The 13,866-nt window shown below is 35.1% G+C and overlaps 1 protein-coding gene across 1 annotated transcript in view; it reads left to right on the top strand.

Annotated features, from left to right (window-relative positions):
• TTC27 (tetratricopeptide repeat domain 27) overlaps window positions 1-13,866 on the top strand; it is a 112,999-nt gene that overhangs the window by 30,508 nt on the left and 68,625 nt on the right. The window contains exon 9 of the mRNA XM_041404470.1: window positions 2,174-2,240. Coding sequence (XP_041260404.1) covers window positions 2,174-2,240 — 67 coding nt within the window. The remainder of the gene's footprint in view (window positions 1-2,173; window positions 2,241-13,866) is intronic.

Below are 13,866 nucleotides of genomic sequence, written 5' to 3'. Positions count from 1 at the left end.
TAACTGGTTTATCTGTCCTTGACACCAGAACAAATACAGATCATAGAAATTAAATTTTCATAAAGTAGTCTGACAAGAACTAACATAGTCATTAGAAATGCTTAAATCTAAGTTACAGTTCTACTCTAGATTCAGATTCAAATAATAACTTTAAATTTGATTTGATTCAGTATGGAAAATAATTAAAACAATTGAGTTGTTCTCCTGTCTTTCAAGACTTAAATTGCTGTACTTATTTTTCTTCAAGCTTTGTAAATGGATGTGGCAGAAATGGAAATCAGAGATCTATTTTAGCACTGTTTTGATCTGGAAGAGCTGCATCTGTGAGCTTCAAAAAGCTGTGACAAAAATTGATCTAGAATAAGAAGAGGATTAATCCTTCCTGCTTGAATCAATTTATTTTTAGGATGATGAAAAATAAGTTCCACTTTTGTCAAAACTTAATTATCCCTTGGTTTACCTGTGCTTTTCAAAAACCATGGTCATGTCATTTAGCATTCTGGTTGCCTAACTGTTGTTGAATTGGTATAATCCTTGATATTTTCTAACTGCCATTTTTTCCTCTTTTTTTTTTTTTTTTTTTTTTTTTGGTTGTCTTCCTCCCCCCATGCATAGAGAAACTTGTTGTTTACCTGAAGTCAGTTGACTTGAGTTGACTACATCCAGATAACTAGAAGTCTGTCTGCTAGCAGCTGACATTAGATATGGAAAAGATGTTTGCCTGAAGTAGTGAAATTCTTTGTGACTTTCCTGTTTGCATGAAAATTTTCACAAGGCAGGCAAAAACCAGCGAGCTAGATATCTATATATGGATATAGATATTTATCAGAATTTCTTTACCTAAAACTTTCAAAACGGTGCAACAACAGCATAGGGTTCTTTTTTTTTAATGCGGGGAGATGAGGGAAAATGTATTGAAGTAATAGTTAAAAACTTTCCTTTATGTCCTTGTGGCCGCAGTCAAATAGCTCGCTGAAGCTGCTGATATTATTAAACATCAGCATAAATGGTATAAAGTGTGTGTGGAGCCTCCATCATGGGGAGTCAGGGGAACACACTAGGTAACAATCTGTCTGAAGAGGTTGCAGGAAGAAGAGTTGGAAAAGCTCTCATGCCACCTTCTAGAAATTGTTGTGAGTAATCTGTGTGCATTTAAGTAGAAGGAATCATGCTTAAATAATCAAGCAAAGTAATCTCCAAAGTAAGTTAAGTAGTGTAGAGGACATAATTTCAGTCTGTAACCTATTATCACAATAAGTATCTTTGCAATTTTAGCCTAGAATATGAAGCCTGCTGCAGAACTTAGTGTGATAAGTTTAGGCTTATGTATATAGCCATTATATGGGTTTGGTGGTGATCCATCATCTGTGGTACAGATTAGGATATAGCCATTATATGGGTTTGGTGGTGATCCATCATCTGTGGTACAGATTAGGATATATTTTCACTTGGTATCTTTGGTTTTAACAGGGAGTTTGAATTATAGCTTATGTTGGTTTTGTGCAATTTGGTGATATCTCTTGTAGTACGTTTGTAAATGTTGGGGAGCTGTTGTATAAGGAAAACATTCACCCACACAGAGTTGTACGCCAGATTTCTTTATCATCTCTCAAGCATATCCAACTCTCAGTAAAATAATTTTAATTCTCACCTCTGTGTTTTCTTCTGATTTCCCCCCTGTGAATACTTCAAGGTAATGGTAATGCTGGTTAGTGAGAGATGGACCCCTGTGGTCATGTGTTTTGAGTGACTAGGAGGGTGTGTGTCTGAGATTACCCTTCAGCACTACTTTAGCATTAGTACTTTTTTGATTTGTGGAATCTGCATTCGGTTAGTTGTAGGATTTTAACTCAAAACAGATCTCTGTAAAAGCGACCAATAGATATTAAACATTTTTTAGGATTAGTGAAATTGTTATTCCTATAAGCTTAAACCAAGTAAAACATTTCACTTGAGGGTGGTGTTGGGAAGGTACTTATAAAATATCTTAGTGCCCTAAATAATTCTTTATTTCTGTGTTTTCTAGGTCTAGGTCATTTTCTGCACATACTGTACTCCCATTTGTCATTTCCAAAATGTCCTTCAGATTTCTGCAAGCTTGAAAGATGTGTTCTGAATAATGTTATTCTAAAGATGAAATCAGCATTGTTTTATTTTTGTTTTCTCTTTACAGTATAGACTTTCAAAAGAACAATCCAATACACAAATTAACTGAAGAGGAACTTCTGGCTTTTACTTCAGTAAGTAACTTACCTGGCGCTTAATAAACGTTTTTTCACTTAATATTTAAGTACCAAGCAGTAACGTGTCAGTCACACTAATCAGGAAACTGTTTGTAAACCAAATTTGTGTTAGTAGTCAGATGTTTCATTAATTTTTTCTTATTTCAAGAAATTAAAGTATGCTGAATTTTAACATTATTCTCAGCCATAATCATGCAGGAAAAACTTCACATCTAAAAATATAATTTCACCTCAAAACACATACAAAAAATTTTCATGTGTTTAAGTTTTATTCACTGTATGAATTATAGCGTAATATGTGACTAAATAATTTTACAGCAAACTGTTCTTGTGACATTAGTATTGAAGGTGCTTTTCTTTAAACAGTATTCAAGAACTTGAGTTCTAAAGCAATTTTCACTTTATTTTGTCAGATTTATTCAGTCTGTATCAGGTGTTCTGCTTAGACATGTTTCTTCCCAGTTCAGTGGCTGATTTGATGCAGAACAAATCTGTAACTTCCAGTGAAGCTTTGAAAATTCTCAGAATTTTTAATGTAATTATTTTTATTATTTTTTTACTTAGGACACCATTTGCTCCTGCCCTGATCTTTTCTGCTTTTGTGGGGTTTTCAACATTAGTTTAGATGGGAGGATGTAGGGGGAAAGTCTTGTCATTTTTTGCTTACTTTCCACAATGTTAGGCTTAAGTTTGGGTGCAGGAAAGAGGACTTGCTCTCCTACCTAAGCCTTCTAGTAAGAGACTATATTGCTGTAGTAGTGTCATCTGAGAAAGTAAATTATGGGATCTCAGCAAAAACCCCTTGGATTTCACTTGAGCTAGAATCTTACTTCTTACAGTTGTAGTTATGTGAAAAGATAAGGACAGTAATCTAAGTTTAACTATGGTAATGTTTGGCTGAGAGTTTTTTGTAAAAGGAGGTTCTATCTGTAAAAAAAGATAATCCCTATCTTACTAGATAAATGTAAAATAGGTTGGTTGAAAAGTACTGTTTGTTTAGGTCCCTTTGCTAGTACAGTATATGTAAGATGGGATGCATGAGGGAACTGAATGAATTGCTATAAAACAGTTTGGGTTTTGTAGGTTTTCTCTTTGTTGGTACAATGATTGTAGTGCTGTTATTCCTCATTATATAATTTCTGAAGTATTTTGTTTTGAACTGCAGTTTTGTTCTGAGTTTGGTGTTTTGGCTTTTTTTTTCTCCCCTGAAAGGTAGGAATAGAGAGCAGGAAAAGGTTGAAATGTAGAAAAAAATGAGACTGTCCACTCTCCTGTTGTAGTAATTGAAGTATCCAACAAAAATATTAAAGAATGATGATCATTAAAGGGGAACAAAAGATTACAGAAATAATAAACACATATAAAGTAAGGAAATGTACATGTAAAAGAAGCCTGTAGGTGGACTGAGAACTGTAAGCTTTTTTCAAAAATGGTGAACTATTACAATACAATTTTCCCTCCAGAAGTAATGTTAGTACAAATGTATGAAGTTTCAAGACATGCATGTAATTTCATTAAGAGAAACCCTGCCATTTTTGTTGTTAAAATAATGTTAGAACAGTATATAAAACGATAGAAGTAGGGTTTTCTGTGAAAGGTTGGAATCTTGCTTCTCGTATTTTATTTCCAGACTCCGTGGACTATTTTTGTATAGCTCTTGCTTCAGTCTCCTCACTACTACTATTGTTTGCATCATTATTGGTGGAAAACCAATCTTGAGATAACTTCTCCATTTATACTATCATTTTTATATTAAATGCAGTGATAATGTGATAATAGAATGTCTTTAACAAAATTGACCCTACTCCTGTGGTGGTCTACTTTCAGAATAATGAAAGTAGGTATGTGGTTTTAACTGTTTTAACATTTGAGTTTTCCAACATTTAAAAATTTTTAAAGTTTTATAGCAGAGTAGAAAAAGTCAAGGTAGGCTGTGCACTAGGGAAGAGATAATCAGCCTTCGTGTCATCCTTTATCTGACATTGCTTGACAGATAACCTGTTAGATCAAATGTAAGAGATCTGTTGGGTGAATTCTTAATCATGATGGGAAAATCAAACTGCATTTTTCTGCCATCTAGTGGCTGGTACCTCAAAAATCACAGGACAGCTGATTAATTTGATCTTTAATTATTTTATTACAATGATTATGGGAAGCTTATGTTTTCATTTATTTACTTATATTTTTATAGAGCTACTAAGTCAGCTATGGCTTGCTTCACACTTGTAAGATCAGCAGCCGCTATCAGGTTAGATCTCCAGAGAAACAGCTGAGAGATCTGTATGGGCTTCCCTATCATTTTGTGCTCACAGTAGCATAAAAGGATCTATGGCAGTAGATGAATTGAAATGTAGATCTTACTAGTAATGCAAAATTCAGTCAACAGCAGTGACATAAAGAAGTAGCTGGTAGTGTAAATATTAAAGTAATTTACTGAGGAGTAATAATTCTCAGTATCAGAATAGTGTTCTTTTAAACTTTTGCGTAATGTTTCCATTAATTGGATGTAGAGACACAATTGAATAGTAGAATTACTTTCTCTTTTGATCTTGACCTATGGTCCCAAGACACAAAAAGAACAAGTATGATCTGTGGTAACACCACCCCAGATCTTTCCTGGAAGCCAAAAGCAGGGATCAGATATTAGCTTATATGAGTTCTTTTCAGTAAATGTACTTTTTGTGGCTCTTGCACCTGAGCCTGTAATTGTGAATAATCACTGCAGAATTTCATAATGAAATCTCTGAGCTTTTCTGTGTCTCAGATCTGAGTCATTGAGGCAAATCCATCACTGTGTTCCCTGGCAGTAGGGATGTTCTGTGTCCATGTTAACACAGCCCTGGTGGGAGTGTTAACACAGCCTTGGTTCCTACAGTGTCTGCTAGCTGAGTAAATTAAAAGGCACATATATTGTATTTAAGTTATTTACCAAGCTTTGATACTGCCAAAACCGGCAAATGAGCACTGTATCAATGCTGCTCTAGTAATTTCTTTAGCATCAAACTGCTCTGTGTGTGTGTGTGTGAGCAGGCATCTTCTCAGCCTACATGTGGATTCCTAAATCTGCAGGCTGGTTAGATGGTTGTCATGCATTCATCTGATATCTGCTGAAATTCATGTTTCCTCAGAAAAGAAAGGCATTTCAAGTTGTCTTAGGAAACTTGAAAAATTACAAGGCATTTTTAATTGATCAGCATATCATCAAGAGATCCTCTTGCTTTGGGCACTGTAAAATAAGTGCATGTGACACACAAGTTCTCTTAAGCAGAGAAAATTAAGATCTAGGTAGTACAAGAGGGAAAGGATGATCAAATGGATCTCAAGTAGATGATGTTACCCTGCCTTGTACTAGGTGCCATTTGGAAAACTGACATTCTAAACTCGCTTTTATATGTGTACAAGTTGAAAATTACTGGATCTGGAAGAGATATCTATATATGAATATCTATATCTGTATCTATATCTACTAAACATAAATTGTAATGCTGAAAATAACGCTATTAATTCATGGCTTGGCAACTGCAGTCAACTACAAAAGGATTGCTGCTTTTCATTTACTGGAGTCACTTGCAAATAGTTGCTATTGTCCTAAAAGCACTATCTTTTGTAACAAAGAAATACTTTCAGTGTTGCTCATTTTTGAAGCAACTTGTGAGGGTGTATGTAGTCTCATTGATTGGCATAGCAGCTCTTGTAAAAAGAATTTGGACTTAAATTTTGAGATGTTCTAGTCAAATTTCAAGTCATCAGTATAATGCTTCAACTTTCAAGATGTTAATCCAGAAGTGAAATTAGATGCACTAGATTTTTTTTCTCCTTATAGTTCAATTGTTGATACTGTATCTTTACATGAGAAGTACAGCAGCTTGCATTCTACATTTTAGCATAAGACTAAAACAAAATAAAGCATTTATTTTTGAGGGGAATTGAATATTATTTTTTCACACTTAGTAGTTCAGGGTAACAACTATAAATTGTTAAAATTAAATCCATTATGGTAAGCACTTGGTCTTCTAAGAAAGCTAAGATATATTTTAGCAATCAAATATCATACAGGCCACTTCAGAGACGCAGTTATGTAGCTGGTGAACTTTCTGATTACCTAACTGAATGTTGCATTCAAAAGCCATGTTAAGAGAGGGATGGCAGTACAGTAAAGCAGTAGTGAGACTTAGTACTTCCATGTTAGAATTACTGGTTTCTCCCTTTTAATGAAATTTTTTGCTGGAGCTTTCTGTGTAGGATATAGGAAGTAGACAATGCATGAAACCGAAAAACTAAGTCAGTGCTGCTTTTACATTGAAATCTTGTAGCTTAGTTTACTCCCCAGTCCCCAAATTAGTTTTCCAGTGCTTAAATGGGCTTCATTACCTTCTTTAATTTCAGTGGATTATTTTTAGTGTGAAAATACAGTAATGAAGTTCTGCTGCATTTTATATTGGTCAGCAGTTTTCCCCTAGAATTACACAAGTACATCACTAAACTGTAAATCAGTGGCCAAAATACTTTAAAAAAAATCCTTTTAGGAAATGAGCAAAAGTAAGCCTTAAAATAATTTCCATTAAATATTTGTTGTTTGTATTATTTCAAATAGGTAATACAGGTCAGACTATACCAAAGAGGAGATGAAATGAACAGCAATGCTATGTAAGTGTGCATGATATTTAAAAAAAAAAAATCAAAATTGTGTTTAGGCTTCATAAAGATGTTTGTGATGTGAACATACGTTTTAGAGCCAGGGACTGCAAACTGTTTCTGAATTGTAAAAAAATTCCACGAACACATGAAACGTCTATTTAAGAACTGATAAATACTCCTTTTATTTATATTTTATAATTGTAATATTATTCAGTTCTTGCAGAGAAATAGAGAAAATATTAAATACTGCATGGTGTTGCATTTTCCTCTTGCAGAAGAGAAAAATGTTTTCTTTAAAAAAAAAAAAGGCTAATAAGATTAGACTCTGCAATACAAGTTCTTGGAACTTCATAGAAAGCTTATACTGTAGCTTATAGTTTACATACTGGGAAAACAATTCAATGTTTCATAGTCTAATAGGACAGTCCAACAAATATCCAAGATTAAGGAGCTGCAGATGGTCCTTAAAATTACCCATTTCATCTGTCAAAGCCCTTGAACAGTCCAGGAGAAATGGTTTTTGTGATAAATGTGATGAGCACTTAGCCCAGTGTGGGAGAATATTGCTCTTTTCCCTTATTAGTGTATTATGAACAAGGGACATTGAGTGGCAGCAACAGTATTAACCTGTAGGGGACTGAGAAGAGAAAGTAACCAGCAACTGTGAAGGAGAAGTCTTGCTTTGTGTATCCCACGTCTTAGACCCATATTTTTATCCTTTGAAATCCATGGAAGATGAGAAGGAAGAGAAATGAGACCATGAAAATTTAGTTGCTTTGGTTTCTTACAATTCTGAGGCTTCTCAGGATTTATGGAGCATTGAACAGTTTTTTTTTTATTAAGTGGTGAAAGAGGGAATAGGAAGCTCTGGCAATTTTTCTCTCTGGATGTTTTGAACAGGTGAGGATATCTTTCTTAAGAGGGAAAAAAACCAGGGTAATAACTTGCATTTTGCTTGAACTACAAAACTGAAGTTATTTACCACCTTCTAATAAAAACAGTGTATCATGCTGAAATTGTTCCCGTAATACTGAGAGGGGTACCAAGGTCTGATGGAGGACTTGGAGAATGTGGAAGGAGTCTGCAAAATCCAAGGAATACTATGTATTCCAAAGATAGACCAGACGGGAATGTTTTTCCTCAGTGTTGAGCTACGGATTCCATAAGATACTGTTTTTACTAAGGAATTTTAGAATGGTTGGTGTTTTTTTTTTTTCCAAAGGTGGGCATTTATTGAGTGTAATAGAAGCTGATGTTGTATGGTACCTTTGAAAATCACAGTGGAGGATTACAGTGCACACTTTATTGAGTGTGTGTGTATGAATATGCATATATGAATACTTTTTCTGCTTTTCACTGTTGAAGGGGGCTTTGGGAGGAGGGACTGGAAGGTGGAAATGGAAATGCTTTGTTTTTCTCATCTTTCCTATGGCATTTGCTATATTAATGTGGAACTAGGGAGCAATCAAATCACGGCATACGATATTTTTAATGTTAAGCCTTCCTATCAAAACTCTATAAAACTAACATGCCAATTTGGTTTCTAAAGAGAAATTGTTTATATAGCTTAAATAAAAGCAGTGCATTTTTCTCTGCTGAGAAAATGGCTGCAGTTTTGTAATGTTTTATAAGCAGCAAGAGTATTGAAAAGCTCATTAAGAATGCCATGTGTCTCTACTGCTGTAACTTTTGTGGCTTTATAAAAAGTTTCTTTCACTTCTTTTCTAAGCTGCGTTGCCCATTTTGAATAGCCTCTGTTGGTTACAAGATTATAACACTGCAAAGGCTTTCTCTCAGCAAAGCCTTGCTAGTTACTAGTGAGACTTTTTTTAAGTAAATGAATTCAAAGCTAATCCATCTTTTTTTTTTTTTTTCTTTCTTTTAATTTATTTTTCTCTTCTAAAGACTTTATTCAAACGTCTGAATCATTTTACAGGAATGTCAGGATCTAAACACTTGCTAATTTAGTGCATGTATGCCTTCTGGCCCATCACACAGTACTGGGAAATCAGGTTGAGTGTAGCAAAAGAGAAGCTGCCTCTTTCTGCTGCATGTGCAAAGACTCCACTGGATCTCTTGGAAGCTTGTTCACAAAACATCTGGTACTTGGGTTTGCAGTGTTTTGTGGGTAGGAGACTGGCCTGCTGTTGTCAGTTATGTTTGCTACATTTAAATGTTTTAGGGTAAAGTGACTGGGTGCTGTAGTACATGTGTTGCAGGGCAGGGGTGAAGCTTGCATTCCATTCCAAAACTGAGATTAAGTAACAGTCTGTCTGAAGTTGGTTTATTTTACAAAGTATCAGATTTCAGCATAATTGACACTTTTATCCCTTTCAACTTTGTTCTCCTATGTGGTCTGCATTCTTCCCTCAGTCCGTGGGATCCGCAGCTCTGCTTGAATTATATCTTGCAAGAGATGATTCCTGATTTATTGTGTGACTTTCTGAGCAAGAAATTTGGGATAGCCTTTCCTTTCTAGCATGGTGTGCTCTTTGTATAATCAGTACAGAATTACTTAAGCAATAGATTTTAGTGGGCTCACTGTAACTGCGCTGGTAAAAAAAACATGGAAATCATGTTTAAATATTAATAGATTTTTTGCCTGTCTAAGGGTTTGAGAAATTAAGCAGGCAAATTTGATGACAATTAATAACATTTTTTCCCACAGTAGCCCTTTCTTCTCCCCCTCCTCCTTTATCTATCAGCAGCTCACTTATTTTTTCTAGCAGCCTCTCTGACAGCCAGTTGACATGTCCCAGGCTTCCCTTCCCCCTCTCATGTCCTTCACCAGTTATAACTATTATAATTTACTTCAGCAAGAAAATTCTCTTTGCAACAAGAAGGTGAAATTAAACCCCCTATTCAACAGAATGCTGTCTGAGGTATCATCTGAAGGAAATAAGACATTTTCATTATTCTGTCTGATGCTTAGTAACCCCTTTTTGGTGATGTTGTGATGATCAGTTCATGTGTTACCAGTACTAGCAGTCACTTTCTTTAGTGACTTATATTCTGTGTACAATTCATTATATTTAGTGACTGTTTTGCTGGGGAGGGCGTAGATGAACTAAACAAGGCATAAATCCAATCCTGCCTTTTTTCAAAGTAAATATTTTATTGTTTTACTACTGTATGAGGAAGAATTATTCTTAAAATTTATGTAGCTATCATAATGTCTTGCCCTCCTCTTCTCTGCCTACCTAAATATCATTCCTTTATTTGTTTTTTTCCTAACCCAATACTTTAAATGTTACTCTAATCTTGCTTGTTCCACAGCATCTGAAAAAATAAAGGTGGTTGAATTCTTGTTTGTTAGTGTCTAAACAACTTGAGTTTCATTTTCCCTGATGATATCATGTCTATGTTTCAACTGGAAGTAGAACATTTTTCATATCAGTTCACCAAACAATCTTTATGGTCTATGTTAAAGATGAAATATAGAACAAGTAACATATTTTTTTGTGGCTTAATACACTTTAAGATAGGTTTGATTAAAATGTCATAGTGTTTGATTGCAGTGATGAAATATTGCAGTCCCTCTCAAGGTGTCTGAAATGTGCAAATCTGATACTCACTGATTCATTTCTCATCAGTAAAATGTCACTGTCCTGTTGTTCTTGGATCTTTTGGATGCAGTGAGTTACAGCTATTCTATTCTAGCTACTTTAGGAAAAATATAATACAAACTTAATAAGTAATAAAGCTACCTTATTACCCCATTTCTGCATGACTTTCTTTTTCTGTTCCCCCAAAATTGGGGATGAAAAACTGAAATGGCTCCAATGATTCTTCCTTTCCTTAATTCTTTTTTTCCTTTGGTCTTTTCTCATGTTGAAATTTTAGGTAGCCAAGCTGCTGGGAGGGATTTCTAATTGATATTTTCTTTTGTACATTTATTGACAGTTCAATATTTTTGAGGAAAAAAATGTTTAATGAAGTTCTAAGTCTATAAACCAATGGGCTTTTGAAAGGAGATGTAGTGGAGAAAGATTTGGAGTAACTATTTTCAAAAAACTTTCTGAAGAAACACTTACACCTTTTATTCATGGAAATACTGCTTTACTTGCTTAGCTGTCCTTGTTGGAGTAAATCCTGTTCTGTTCAGCAGTGATCTTGGTGATGGCTCTGTGCACTGTCCTGCCCTTGTATGAGGAGTTTGTTGGCTTTGGTATGTTGTGGAAAAACACTGTGCCCTCTAGGTTACAGAAGTACAAAGATTAAGGAGCTCTGATTCTGGTATTTCCACAGTATTTTCTTTCTTTTATCAGAAGCAGCACATTTAAATAGAAAAATGCAATTTTGAAGTGTTGTTGGCCAGAAAGTAAGGTGTTACGGTTAAATTAATTTGTGAAACGTTTAAATACATTTGTATAGAGGGTGTATGCACATTTATTTTACACGTATTTATAGAATGCTTGAATTCAAGAACTGATCACATATTGTATGACTAAAGGGGGGAAGCTTTTATTCTTGCCAGTAGAATCCCATTGCTCAGCTAGATTTTTTTTCTTCCAGAAATAGATTTTTTTACTGGTATAATTTACAGACTAATAAAGCAAAGTATTATTTGTAGTACTTATTTGTAACATCAAATATGCAGGAAACCTTCATAAGGTAATTGACATGCCGTGTTTGTGAGCCTCGTGAAAAGTACTTTCCAGTTGTATGCAAATACATGAATAAGAAAGGTTTATATTCTGTTGAAGAAGGTTAGCCCATTGCATCAGGAATACCAGCTCATTGGACTGTTCAAACAATGCATTTCATAAATGACATAAATGATGATTACTGTGAGAAATTTCAGACTTTTTTCTGGTTTAACTTATATGCCTAGAATATAGTATATATGATAATATGGTATGACTTAAATACTTTTGACATGTTTGGATTGGCTGCATTAATCATAGCAAGTAGAGCTGTTAGTTATGAAGACTATTCAAATAAAGGCCAATAAAATGTTTAAAAGCATCATGTTCTGCATGTTTCAATTTACAAAAATGTTTTAAAATATTTACACTGATGCTTTTCTATCTGGGAAGCTGAGATTTGGGCCTTTGTGAACAGAAATAAAAATCATGACACTAGGTATTAGTTGATATATTTTGACATATTTGGGATTTTACTGTCTTGTCTATATCACTCTTAAGCATGTCTTGCATTAATTCAATTGGAGCTTAGGCTTTTTTCTTCTTCTTGCAAGACTTTGTGTCTTGTATCAGCTAGATTTTTCTTAAGTACATTTGTCAGAATACATTGGCCAACGCATTCTCCAATGAATTCTGTCTAGTCTAGGCGAAAGATGAGAAAGAAAATACTTTTTACTGATTTCCATAAATAGTCTGTGAAAGATTTTTCTGTGCTGTAAGATTAGATGTTTGATTTCATAATTGAAACACCAGGAGAGGGAAAGCATATGGCTTGAGTATTGTACTTAATTTGGTTTTTTATTGTTTTTTAGAAATTACGATTTCTTTGCTTTTTAGTTTAATACATACCTGTCATAGCATTACTGTTGTGAAATAAAGGAATGAAATATATTTGGAAAATTTGTTTTATTTTGAAGAGCTTGCATGGTCTGAAGCTCTTAGTAGCTTACTACTAAGTCAGAAAGCAAGCAGGATATTTAGTGGCTGGGGTAAGGACACAGTTCTCATCTTGCAGCTTATTGTGCAAGAACTGCAGTTGTGTCTTTTTGTGTCTGTATATTCTGTGTATTTTCCTTATCTGTAGTAGGCAAGTGTTTATTTCTGTATGTTGTATCAGTAATAAAGCTGGAAAGTTGCAAACCATAGGGGTACATAACTAAAAAGATTCCCTCTCTCATTTGTCAAAGTAAAATATCATTGTAGCTTCTTCAGACTAGACATAAGGTGGAAATTTTTTATGAAGATGGTGGTGAAGCACTGGAACAAGTTGCCCAGAGATGTGGTGGATGCCTCATCCCTGGAGACATTCAGGGTCAAACTGCATGAGGCACTGACCAACCTGTTCTAGTTGAAGATGCCCCTGATCATTGCAGGGAGATTGGACTAGATGGCCTTTAAGGGTCACTGCTAACCCAACCCATTCTATGATTTTTTCCAATTTTCGTAGTGATTTTAATTACTGCTGTGATTTCTGTGCATAATACACTGGTCAGACACTAGACTGTTGTGTTTTAATCTTAATCCATTACAGCTCATGCTTGTAGCTCATGCTTGTAGCTTCTTTCAAGTCAAAAGCACAACCCCGACACTGCCATTTGTCTCTGATAAATATATTCAGCTTATACCTTCTCTCTTCACAAGTCTGTCAGATTTAGCAATGTTATTCACTTTGGCCACCAAGACAGGATTTTCTTTCATGCTCTCCAGTAGTCTCTCACTCTTCCCCCCAGTAGTGTTACCTACTTGTGCTTGTGTCAGCTTCCCTTTTTGTTTGTGCCATCCATGCCATATTCCTCTCAGCCCTTCTTTGTTAGTGCTTGCCTGTTGTTTATCTTTCACTCTTGCTCTCATCTTGCCTAATTTCTTTCTTGGTAATGTATTACTGACTACTGACTATTTTTACTCCATTCCTTCCTCACTTTTGGTTGCTGCTTAAGGAGTTAGTCTTCTTTCAGGACTATTGGGTCTTCAGGCTCTGAAAGGAAGGTGGCAGTTTTGTTTTGCTCCTGGGAACTAGACTTTTGCACATGAGGTTAAAAGCCAGGGTGCTGATGGCCTCCAGCAGCTTGATGCTCTTGCATGTAAGAGCAGTAGCTCTTTAGAGAGACAAAATATTTCTGCTGGTGAAGTCAGGAAGGAACTGATTGAAATCAGAAATCAAGTATCTTCTAATGGACATTGAGACTTGCTAGTGCACTCTTTCTGGGGAAACTGTTGAGGCCATCCTAGAAATCTCACCGAAATTGTCATCTCCAGCCATCTCCTATCCCCTTAGCCCAGCAAGCAGTACGTGAGGCATGCCTCTTGCATTAACATGTCACATTACTTGTGAACACCAG

Source organism: Onychostruthus taczanowskii, unplaced genomic scaffold, assembly GCF_017590055.1.
Source record: "Onychostruthus taczanowskii isolate IOZ18803 unplaced genomic scaffold, ASM1759005v1 scaffold21, whole genome shotgun sequence".
Lineage (NCBI taxonomy): Eukaryota > Metazoa > Chordata > Aves > Passeriformes > Passeridae > Onychostruthus > Onychostruthus taczanowskii.
Note: the sequence above shows the minus strand (reverse complement) of the source record. Positions and strands in the feature narration are given on the sequence as shown.